At 38.2% G+C, this 12,877-nt stretch overlaps 1 protein-coding gene across 1 annotated transcript in view; it reads right to left on the bottom strand.

The window, feature by feature from the left end:
* Positions 1 to 12,877, bottom strand: part of LOC150090434 (uncharacterized) — a 70,737-nt gene that overhangs the window by 24,213 nt on the left and 33,647 nt on the right. Inside the window, exons 10-13 of the mRNA XM_090389883.1 lie at positions 12,552 to 12,676; positions 12,366 to 12,420; positions 12,043 to 12,080; positions 7,529 to 7,592 (exon numbers count right to left, since the gene is read on the bottom strand). Of these exons, the coding sequence (XP_090246009.1) occupies positions 7,529 to 7,592; positions 12,043 to 12,080; positions 12,366 to 12,420; positions 12,552 to 12,676 (282 nt within the window). The remainder of the gene's footprint in view (positions 1 to 7,528; positions 7,593 to 12,042; positions 12,081 to 12,365; positions 12,421 to 12,551; positions 12,677 to 12,877) is intronic.

Genomic DNA, 12,877 nt, shown 5'->3' with positions numbered 1-12,877 from the left:
GTAAAATTAAGACATCAGGTATGCTTTTTGAGGAATCACAGATTTTCAATTCACCTTTACATTTTTTAAATAATCCGAATATTCAAGCTCTTATAATTGATAAATATCAGTTCTTTCTGGTAGCTCTAAATATCAGGTCATTAAGAAAAATTTGGTTTAACTTCGTGCAATATAAATGCAATGAAAGAATTTATTTCAAGTATAGTTTTAAAAGAGGTTAACATAAAAAGGGATGAAATTTCTAATTATAACATACAAGGTCATGACAAGGTCTATATGTTGAGAGATTCAGAAGGGGTGAAGAAATAATAATATACTATAGAACATGCTTTAGGGCAATACAGGTTTACCACTTAACTCAGTCTTGTGAAAACTGTTGTGTCAAATTATTAAGAGAAGATCTCGAAAACACATTCATGATTTCTGCTTTTTATAAGCCATCATCAGATTTTATAAACAGTTTCATAATTGAATTAGATAACACAATTTTGCAATGGGATGATGTACGGGCTGATAAGACTATACTTGTAGGAGATTTTAATATTAATTTATTTACCAATGAATCTGATAATGTGATGCTCAAATACTCTGCGATCTTAAACAATTATGGATTTGAACATACCTTATTTGGAATAACTAGGCAACAAAGGATGGATGCTGATAGAACAGCAGGCTCTTGTTTAGATCACCTTATAACAAATATAAAGTTGAAGTATGCTAATTCTTACATACTATTAAATCAATTTTCAGATCACAGAACGCGTATACTAATAGTGGATGTGTACTCAAAACAATATCCATGTGAAGATATAAAATTAACAAATGATACGAAGAAGAATTATTTATCAACCGGTAAACTGAACCAAAACATAGATAATATGTTAATGTAATGCAAGAGCCAGCATCTTACACAACAAGTGTAAATGTCTTTTCAAGTAAGATAATACAAATGATAAACAATTCGAGGTTTAATATCGAGAGAAAAGTAAACCACTCAGCCTGCAACATAAACACTAGGAGTAGCAGGATCAAGCTTAACAAACCTTGGATGACTAACGAAATAGAAGAATTATAGTTACAAGGGGATAAATATTTCAGGCAATATAGGAATTGTCCATTAAAGATAGAACATTATCGCAATTATAAAACACTCAGAAACAAATTTACAGGTATGATTAGAAAACAAAAAAACACTTATTACAATCAACTTTTTTATTGTAATAAGCAGATAACTCAAAAGGATAAATGGAACATTATAAATAACCTGTTAAGTACAAGGAAGAAATTATCAAGAGAAAATCAAATTAAAACACTATTAGAACAGATTACTGGTACAAACAAACAATTATGAGGATGCAAATAGGTTTGCCAAAGCTGTATTAGATCTCAATAGATATTATATTCATTATTGCCAAATACCTTTAATCAACAAGATAGGCTTCCTCAGATAATGAACTCTTGCGTAGTCTTAGCTCCACATTATACTGAGATTCTTAAGATTATAGAACAGTTAAAGAACAAGAAATCTTACGGACTGGACTGTATTACAGTAACCGAAGTAAAGAGAAACAAAAAACAGTTCTCTGTTCTCTTGGTGGAGGTTATAGCACGGATGCTAGAGTGGGGAAGCTATCCTACAAATTTACTTTCATTTAAGGTAATTCCAATTTATAAAAAGGGATCAGCAGATGACTTTTGCAACTACAGACCAATAACAATACAGTCAGTTATAAATAAGATAACAGAAAATTATATTTTTTCCCATATAAGCAAATATTTGCATCAATATGGACTGTTAAACAACTCTCTCTTCTCATATCAGAAGGGCAAGAGCACACAGACATTATTAGAGAATTTAGAGGACTTTTTTAACTTACATTTAAACAACAATAACTTCATCGTGATTTTATTTATAAATTGGACCAAAGCATATGACCTAATTGATATCCCAATATTGCGAAAGGAATTACTGAAATATGGTATAAGGGGGAAGACTCAGTCAACTCCTAGCAAATTATTTAACCAAGAGAAAAATAACAGTAGAAGTAGAAAATACAAAGGGAAAATCATTTAATGTAAAGAGAGGAGTACCTCAGGGCACACATGCTGGGCCAATCATGTTCAACATCTCTATAAATAACATATTCGAAGTAATTAAGAACTCCTTTATAAAAATTTACGCAGATGATATAATCTTATATACAATCGGAAAGAACCTGACAAAAATGGCTAAACATTTACAGCAGGATGTAATACATTTACAAACTTGGTTGCATGACAATAAATTAGCACTCAGCTTTGAAAAAAACAATTTTTGGTAATTAGACCTCTTAAAACCTTGGACATTCCTCCCTCTATTAAATTACATAAACATGAATGCCTAAATGATCAGAATTTCCAGAATTGCGAATGTCTAACTGTGGAAGAAGTCTCAAATCCTTGTTACCTTGGGTTATGGATTGACTACAGTCTAAGTTGGATAATGCATATAACAAACTTGTACAAAAAAATGAGATTTTATGTGTACATTTTTTACTACATTAAGAATAAATTAAATCTTAGAACAAAAGTTACCTTATATTATGCATTAGTGGACTCCCAACTCAATTATAACAGAAATAAGGGTAATAAACAACTTAATTAACAGGATTTTGAGACTTTTAATGGGGACAAACTCTTGGAATGACTTGAATAAGAGAAGGCAATTTTTGTTGAAATATAAAATACTTTATTCAGTTCAAAAACTGAAGTTAAATTTAATCTTGAAAAACCTTAATAGAGATGTATCTTAGGTGTTATTGATGCGATTTGAACATTGGAGGCTTTGATTATGCAATAGAGACATTCGTTGTTGCTATTTTAGTACTATACTGCAAATGGGTTTCTCTGTAATTTATTATTATTATTATTATTAAATCTGTTTATTGCTCTGCCAAAGAGCCACCCCCTGGACAGCTAGAAGCTAGGGGGGTGATATTACACACAGAGGTTAAGACAGGGACATGTGCAAGCAATCCCTCAATATCATTTTATGTGTCTGCGCACAATTTCGGACATGAAAGGGTGTTGCTAAACCGATAAGGCTCTATAAACCATACCCTCGTTGGTAGCACAGTTGGTACGATGGTCGTCCTCCCCACACCGGGTGGAAAAGACCCGAGTTCGAGTCCCGTTGAGGCGAGAGGAATTTTTATGGGCCTCTTTCACAGCGTGGCTGAGTTAGTCGGTCGCAAGCCGGAGTAGAATGTTTTTTTCTCCCGGAAACTCGGGTTTTTCGTCCAGCAAACAGAAAATCGATCTGAGAACATTGACAGATAGTACACACAATAGTCGTTGATGCTCCTAAAACCCAACAACAATAAAATCAAACGAATTCCTTATTTCGACTGATCCATCAGTTTTGCCTCAAATTCGAAACCAAACTTCTGTCTTAGACAATTAATTCAATAAATGAAAACTGAATATTTTAAGGCAGTCCCGTTGTTACAACAACTTTCGGCACTTCTGTTAATTAGCAGAATGCAGCGTTCCTGTGCGCTGGAGTCGGGGTGCAAGTTCAGAGTTTCGTAGGGTATATTGCGCGTGCAGTTATTAGCGTAAAACTTTTGTTAACTTCATTTAAGCGAAGTATAAGAACGAGCTCATTAATTGAACAAACTCTGTGGGAAAAGTGGGCTAATTTCATTAGTAGCGAGATGGGGCCAGCTCTAATCACGTGCTTATTCCGACAATCAGTTTTGTGTTTGTCGTTCTCTTGTGGTGGCACTCTCTCGGCTGGAATGGAAATGAAATAAAAATTTCGGCATTTATCCAGTGGATTCGCCCGCGAAACTGAACGCTGTGATTAATGAACCGTTAGTTAATTTGAAGCGCTGTTGGAAGTCATAACTTTGGCAAAAAAGTGAAAAATATCCAGAAGGGGGAAAAATCTTTTAATTTATTTATTCAGTTTACGAGAATGCCGAATTCCAGGTTTGCGCTTTTTCGTTCCAGTTACGCTAATTGGTTTATTTTTTGGAGAAGCTTCTTGAGAAGGAATGTGCTTTAAGAAAAAAAAAATAGTTTTAATTTCCTGTTGGAACGGGGGAAATATGTATTAGTCACTGTATAGCCAGCAGAGGTCCACAACTCGTCCTATTTCTCACTACCTGGGGGGCATAGAAAGAAAAAGAAAAACCTAACTTTTTGGGAAGGAGGAAATTGCGACAGGAAAGGTTAGAACCTTACTTTAATACGATTTCCAATTGTCTACATTTTGCTGGAGCGAACAGGGGAGATTGGCTGCTTGTTAGAAGGTGTCAGGCGCATCAGCAACTTGGGCCACATTGCGTTGTATATAATATGCCTGTAAATCGTGTGTTCTGCGGTTGATGCAAACGAGGAGATCAAAGTATTCAGTTTCAATAGAACGCTGCTCTCTACATAATATTAAGTGCTCAGAAACCGCGGAAGTAAATAGAAAAAGGATCGAAATGGAGGGGAGAGGCAAGCTGATCTTTAAAACGAATTGCTCAAGTGTGTCAGAAACAAGGGGGGGGGGAGAAGGCTTATTTATTTCCAGTTTGGATTTCGTAAGTAAATGCTAAACATTTGTGTCTGTTAGTACTGTCTTAAGAATCAGTTTTGGGTAGGACTTTACGAGGACATGCACATAAAATTGTGTGGCAAATACATTGAGTGATCACTGAATTATGACCACTCCTATGAAAAGTGAATGCGACCCGTTGACCACGTGAGGTACGAGAGTGCGCAGTTAGTCGACCTACGCAGCACAGATAAGGTGTCAGTGGTTCAGGAGGTAGTAAAATTCCGAGCGTGATGGGTAAAAGGAAGGATTTATCGGACTTTGATAAAGGACAGATTGTGGGAGCTCGAAGAACTGCTGCCTCGATTTCCCAAACGGCTGAACTGGTGGGGTGTTCGACAGCCGCCGTAGTTAAAGTGTAGTACAGACAAACTGGCGCAGCACTGTTCAAGAGTTGACTACCCAATACAACATGGGCCAATCCGGAACAATATCTGGTATGACCGTGCGTCGCGCGTATGGGCTATACTTGCAGACGACCCACCCCTACGGCAGCCTCTCCTAACCAAGGTTCATCGGCGTAAAAGACTCACCTGGTGCAAAGAGCATGCAAGTTGGACGTTAGAAGACTGGAAGAAGGTGTGCTAGTCGGATGAGTCACGTTATTTACTCCACACCGTGGATGGTCGTGTATGGATTTGGCGTCAACAACATGACGCTCTTCATGCATGGTATGAAATGTGCAGGCCGGTGGAGATGATTTCACTAGCAAGAACTTGGACCCTTAGTGCATGTGGAACAACGTATCAGTGGTCTTCGCTATCGTCAACTGCTTGCTGACTGTGTACACCCCGCTATGTTACACTTTTTCCCGAATGGCGATGGTGTCTTCCAAGATGACAATGCGCCAAGCCATCGGGCACTTGATGTGCAGGAATGGTTTGAGGAACACAGTTCTGACTTCCAGCATATCGATTGGCCTCCGAACTCCCCCGATATTAATCCCATAGAGCACTTGTGAGACACTATAGAAAGACATATCAGGCGTCTGGATACACCAATCACCTCCATACCAGCATTGCTGACCGCATTACACACAGATTGGTTGGCCCTACCTCCCGAACGCTTTCGACACCTTGTTGAATCGATGCCACGTCAGATAGCTGCTGTACTGAGGACAAAAGGAGGACCTACGAAGTATTAGGTAGGTGGTCATAATTCATTGATCACTCAGTGTATATTTAGAAACGACAGTGAATCTGGAAAACGATTAAAATGGCTTGAAGAATGTGGTGTCGCATGTAGTGTGTCAACAAGAAAACGAGCGTTGAAGAAGGTAACAAGAATTCTGAAATGTCGTCGTGGACTATTATTTTCAACGCCGAAATGTACACAAAGGGCTAAAAAAAAAAAAAAAAAAACAGAATAGTGGTGGCCGATTTTGACAAAAGTACCATTCTTAAAAAGATTAACGAATTTCATATTTTAAAGAAAATGTGTAACTAACTGAAACTTCTCACTATTTTGAAAGAAATCAAACGTAATCAAACGTGGATTAAATATTCGGACACGAAAATTTAGCTTCTCAAACAAATGGACTTTCATGAAAAAGAGTGCTTAGATTGGCAATAATAGGGCAGGCCGATGAAAGTGGTAGCATTAAATTTCAGCATAGAGCAACAACTCTTGTAGAATTTACCATCCAGTTCTGTGGACGTCAAGCTGTTCACTACTTAGTGCATGGAAGAATACGATGGTACTGACCTTTGGTACTGACCCATGGGCGCCTCCGGAGCCAGGTGGGCAGGAGCAGCAGTGCGTAGCACACGCTTCTTGATTAGACCGGGTTCGAGCCCGTGACCAAATATGGAGGATGCAGAAAGGTCAGGGAATGACCACCGCATGTCCCCGAAGCAATATGGCCTTAGTTGCTAATGCTCCTAAAAAAAAACAAATAACAACAACTGACCCATGTTTGTTTCAACAAGATACTGCCGGTGCTGTTCGAGAAATATTCATGGACATGAATGTTCCAAAGTTGGAATGGGTGGAACAGAGCAGTAATTTGAACCCTGTGGAACACCAGTAAATTGGAACATCGGGTGAGGGCCATACAATCACGTTCTACATCGGTAGTTCAACTGGTCACTATTCTGAGGGAGGAATGAAGGACTATACCCGTAGCATATCGTTCGTTGGTAGAAAGCATGCTGAAGTAGGCGAGGGTTGAACAACAGACAAAAGGGAATCGATACGCTGTTGAGTGGCAGCAACATCAATGTGACATATGTCCGGATACTTCTTCGAGGGCAGTGTACTTTGCCATCATGGTGAGTTGTAAATTTATTTCGGTTTCATTTTCCTTCTTAACATGTCCATAGCTATCAGCGTCATGTAATTACTATACTTTAACAAACTTTCTACTTTAGGACCCAGGGCTCATAGGATAACTGCGCAGTTGAAATTTCAGAGACGTTCTTTGGGAAGCTCTAACCGCGTAAAACAGTAAAAATTCCATTAGATGGTTCCATTATGCACGGCGAAATGTTTTTGGCGATAATAAAAACTGCATAAAATGATAATGCTCTACTCGGATCGCATTAGAAATGCTTTCTTCTCCTTGAAGATTTATTATTATTATTATTATTCAATTGCATGTTCTTCATCCCTGAACAGCCAACCTTTTAACACTCATAGTATCTTACCGCCAGTGGGACACTATCAAAAGCTTTACTAAAAGCAAAATTATTCAAAATTTATTCAAATTCAAATTATTCAATCAAAATTATTCTTTGCATCCAGTGTCTTTGTGAAAACTTCGTAGTTTATAATGAAGTAAGACATAGGCTTTATTGAATTCGATATTTCAAAGCCAGTGGAAATGTGTTAATCCAGATGATTTAGTTTAAATAGAACGACTGAGAAGTTCTTTGATAATTCCCTTGTCAGAAACATATTTAAATTAAATAAATACAGTTTATACAAATATCTGAATATACTTACGGTTTCTTGTGCATGGCCTTATGCAAAACGTAACCTCCAATAGCGGCCCCAATCAGGTCCTTATCTAAAACAGAAACGAATGTTACCGAGGAAATTATTAAACATAGGATATCGCATGAAATATACAGTGGTTGGGAAAATAAAAATATACTCCAGCGGAAACATCGATGAACAATGCATTTTCATGGCCGAGTTCAAACTTACACGAATTAAATCAGCTCGGATACACTGCTCGACAAAATTAGCAGAACAAATGTTTTTCGTGCACATTTTTTGTTGTGAACAGTGTCACCGAAGGCGAATATTTGACATAATACGAAATTTGGCACGAAAATTCCGAGTATCCAATAGAAATTGATCTACCACTTTACAGAGCCAGACCGTTTTCTGGCTCTAACAGCGAGACGGAACCCACCAATATCGTGCCATCAACTATCTCTTGACGTTGTTGTGGCCACAGGTGAAAACATTTCCAAGCGGACTGTGTTAAGAAGGCTCAATCCAAGTGGGCTCTACGCAAGGAAGCCAGTAGATGTATACCATTAACCTCAAGCCACCGCAGGGCTCCTCGAAACTGATGCCATGAAGATGTGTCTTGGAGCTCTGATAAATGGAGTACAGTTCTCTTCTCTGATGAATTCCATTTTAGCCTACAAACAGATTCTAGACTTATTTCATCTAGAGACAACGAGGAATGCAGTACCATCCTTCCAACATCAGAGAAAGAGACAGGTGGGGGGGCGGAATAATAATCAACGGCCGTACCCCTCTTCATCTTTTTGATAGGGGTACCGTAACTGAGCAGAGATACAGAGAACAGATCCTTGAATCCTATGTGCGACTTTTTAGGGGTACGGTTGGCCCAGATTTTTTTTCATGCACGACAACACCACTGCACATTGAGCTCAAGTGATGGAGGAATTCCTTGAAACTGAAGATGTCTACCAACTGCAACGTGGCTAGCGCGATGACGAGAGTTAAATTCAACCGAACATGTGTGAGGACCTCCTTGGGCGTCGCATTTCACGCCGACATCAACTCCTCGGTCACTTGGTGAGCTATTTTGAGCATGGTTCACTGTTTTTAGGCCTATTTAGCCGTTGGAGGTGATCATTCGCCATACCGATGTCATGTGAACATTTTCGAGCATCTTATATCGACTTCTGCAATATGACTTTTTTTGGTAATTCTTATGCAACTCCTATAAATGTCCCATATCCCTGTCTGAAATTTGTCGCTGTCTCCTTATTTCATCGTTGTTCCATGATACACCACCGTATCAAATTATGTCCCGCTTTATTACAAGCTGCACGAGTTACACCACGTTTTCGAGGTGTTCTGTTAATTTTTTCGAGCAGTGTAGCGTAAAATACTTTAACTGGAGAAGCAGAGAAAAAATATTCACTTAATAAACAGTTTCAGTCGTAATTCAGCTCGTTTTATTTCCCTCTTTGGCAACTTGTTCTTTTCAACTCGTTATCTCCACTTTATAAAGATTTGAGGATGGTATCATGTTCTCTACCAATGTAGCATTCTCTAAATCCACGCAAATTTCAAGGATTTTTTTTTTTTTTTTTGTTAGTTGTTGGCGCACTGGCTTCTGTGGCCATAATGCACCTCCCAAAGTTTTTGCATTTTCTACTCTTATCCAAGCCCGAGGCGGGATTCGAACCAGCGACCTTTGGTTGCCGCTTCTGTCAGGAAGCTTAGGCAACCCTGGCAGAGGCAGCCAGAGTATAATGGGCAGCCTGGCTCACCTCCCAGTGGTTGTGGCGGGCAACGTGGAGTCCCAGTAGGGGCCCCGCGGCCAAGCAGCCAGACACAACAACAGAACAAAGCACAATACTACATTAACCAGACATTACACTTTTTTTCTGGCTGTGCAGTAGTTCTGCATTTCATCACAGAGTACATATGGTGCAGATGTGGGAAACCACAGGTGGCGCCTGAACCTAAATACTACTATGCCACTATGCCGACCTTTGGTTGCCAGGCAGGCACTTTACCCACCCGGCTAGACCGGTCGGCTCAAGGATTTCTAAAAGCGTTTTTACTTTCCCTTCAGTTTTATTCTATAGAAGTCATTAATCATCGAAGTTTAAATAATGTCCTAGAAAAAACTTACGAATGGAGCCATGCTGACAATTGCCTAGTTATTTCATCAGAAACATACAGTTGATGGACAAAAAATTGCCTCTGAAATGGAACCCTTATATAACTTTTGGATCGCATTTTTCAAACTAAAATGGGAGCATTTTTTTGTTATGTTGTTGATTCAACAAAGACCTCACTATTAGGGATTACCAAGCGATCGATGAGCGTGAACTCATCGATCAGTCGGTAAAGGAGTTGCGAAGGAGGAGGATAACAAGAAACAGACTCCAAGGTCGTCTAAATTAAGCTGCCAAGAAGACAAATGCATCCTCTCATGCTCCGGTTCGTTCTAAAAAACAAAACGAATACAATAAACTTCTCTTCTCGTAAAACTTCCACCGATCAGCCTCATTATATTGGTTAGCCCAAAATGTCCACCGTTGTAGTTGTACTCCCGCCATCAAATGACTTTTCTGTGAAAGGCAAGCGCGGCTCTCAGGGAAAAATAAATCATTTGAGGTTAATTATTCAGTCGAATTTTATTTATTTAAGATGAACGTTGTTCCCGTGGCACAACGTTCATCTCAAATCATTTTTATGATTTGATTTCATTTTTATCAGTGTAAGAAAATTTTCTATTCCATTATCCTGGAATAGAAAATAAATTCCAAATCAAAAATTCGTCATTCGAACCTCAACAGCAGTGATTCCCAACCTTTTAGAATGTGATGGACAATTATTTCAACAAATTTTTTCTGCTCCCAAGATAGTTTTAATATAAGTTGGTTTTATTGCAACAGTACAAGACAGTTTTCTTATAGCAGCATCTTTTAAAAATAATAGCGCACACGTTGGAGACATTATTTATTCAGATACGCTTACTGGCCAAAAATTTATAAACCTTCATTCAATATCTAGTAGAACAACCTTTTGTCCTAATTACAGCCCCCACATGTCTTGACATGGATTGAACTAGGTATCTGAAGGATTCTAGCTCCACATTTGACCATTCTTTCACCGAATATTTGGCAACTGCTGCTTTGTGGTCGACAGAGAATTACGAAGCAGATACGCCCCTTCCAACGTATCCCAGACATTCTCATTGGATTCAGATCAGAAAAATTAGGCAGCTAGTGTAAATGATGGAAACCTTGGGAATGTTCCACGAACCATTCAGATGTAATTTTTGCAAAGTGGATAATTGTGTTGTTGCCTTGAAAGAGCCCGTCGCAATCAGGGTTAAAATGAAGCATGCAGGGTGAAGTTGGTCCGATACGATAAAGATATTCACTGGAAGTAACACGACGTTCTAACAGTATGAGCGAACCGAATCGGTACCAACAGAAACATTCCCCATACCAAAATACCACATACAGCCGCTTAAGTAGTAGCAGGAAGTGATCACGGAGTTCTACGGTGGATGATGAAGAGAGAGAGAGAGAGAGGTAACAGTAGTAAAAGGCAAAGGAATTGGTTTTAATTTCAGAAAAGGAAATTACGATGCCTTCAGGTACTACATGGCCTCCATTAACTGGGCAGATATCGTGCAGAGAATGAATACATTTGAACTGTGGTACGCTTTTAAAACATTAATCACAGATGCCTTGAATGCGTATTTACCATTTAAAAAAATACTCCACGAGGAGAGTTCCAAGTTGGATGAATAGTGAAGTTGCCACATTACTTGAACAGAAAAAGGTGGCATGGAAAGGTTACAGAGCAATAAAAAGTACTGAAGCCTATAACAGCTACAAGGTGATGTGTAATAGAGCCACAGAAAAGGTTCGACAGGCAAAGGCAGTTTATGAGAGCAAAGGGGGGGGGGGGGAACAAGGAATTCTTCATATATATAAATGCCAAGAAGAGCAGGGCAAACCAGATCGGACCTTGACGTAAGGGAAAGGGGACAGTAATAAATACACCAGCTGCCGTTGCAGATGAACTCAACAGTTATTTTTCATCGATATTTACAAATGAAAAGCCTTTTGTGGCAATGGGAAATTGTGGGAGCGAAGTTAAAAAATATGTAATTAATGATATTGAAATTTCGCAAGATTATTTAATGAAAAAACTTTTCTAGGAGCTTTTTCTCCAGGAGCCTTACTGGACGCTCTTTCTCCTGGAGCCATACTAAAAGAAACTTTTAATCACACCATGTTACAACTTATATTTGCATATCGTACGTTTAATTATTTGTTTACACCAGTTGCAAAATGTTTCTAATTTTTTTCCAGTGAATCTTTATGTGTATGCACATGATTTCGCAGATTCTTTGCAATAAATGCGCAACCCCACAGGGTGGAAACCACTGAATAAAGATAAATTAAACATGAAAGAATTCATAATTTTTAAAAAATTTTCTTTAAGAAAGAAAACTACGATATATTCAAATAGTACGTAAGAAACTCAAACAAACTTACTTTTATTTTTGTGTTTATCTGAGCTGCCAAAGTTATGTCTGAAAAAAAAAAAATCAGCTTCAATGAGTCATGTTAACTGAACGGAAAAATTAAGAGAATAATTGGAGACAAACTGAAACTTATCACTGTGCATTCCTTGTTCAAATGAGCATCTCACGAGATGCAAGAGCGAAATATTCAACTCACATTAACGATTAAAAATATAGCTGATGGGAATTTAAGTAAATTAACCTGAAAAATGAGTTTACAATCAATTAAATAAGACGATTTTTCCGAAATCAATTTGACCAATTTCATTTAAATAGAATATTAACTCAACATACGTGTTCATGTAAGTCGCTCCTCCAAGAGCAATGCCACCAGGGATTATTCCAGTACCTGAAAAGATAATGCTGATTACTCTCTTCATTTTCCACAACAGCAAAGTCCACAAGTTCAGTACACTATAATTTCACAGTTAAAATCATAACATCGATTCCCCTCACCTCCAGAAAAATTAAACCACTTACCCGGTCTGCCACCCATTGGAATTCCCATCGGCACTCCTCCTCCTGTTCCTATAGGCATTCCTCCTCCTATAGGCATTCCTCCTCCTATTGGTACTCCTCCTCCGATAGGCACTCCTCCCATATTACTGCAAATCAATTAAATGAGTCTATTAAATCATTGAAACAGCGAATATGATCTAAACACAATTACATAAACGTTACCCTTATTCCAAGTTCTAGAACTGTTGTACTCAAAATAAGATTGAAAACTTTTTTTAACTTTTGTTAGAAAGAGTTAAAAATTTGGAACATTATATTAGGTTGGTTTTTTGGTTGTTGTAGGATTT

Source organism: Mastigoproctus giganteus, chromosome 2 (genome assembly GCF_048544385.1).
Source record: "Mastigoproctus giganteus isolate SK-2022 chromosome 2, ASM4854438v1, whole genome shotgun sequence".
In the NCBI taxonomy this organism is placed as follows: domain Eukaryota; kingdom Metazoa; phylum Arthropoda; class Arachnida; order Uropygi; family Thelyphonidae; genus Mastigoproctus; species Mastigoproctus giganteus.
The sequence above is the reverse complement of the archived record's forward strand: the minus strand, read 5'-3'. Positions and strand labels throughout refer to the sequence as shown.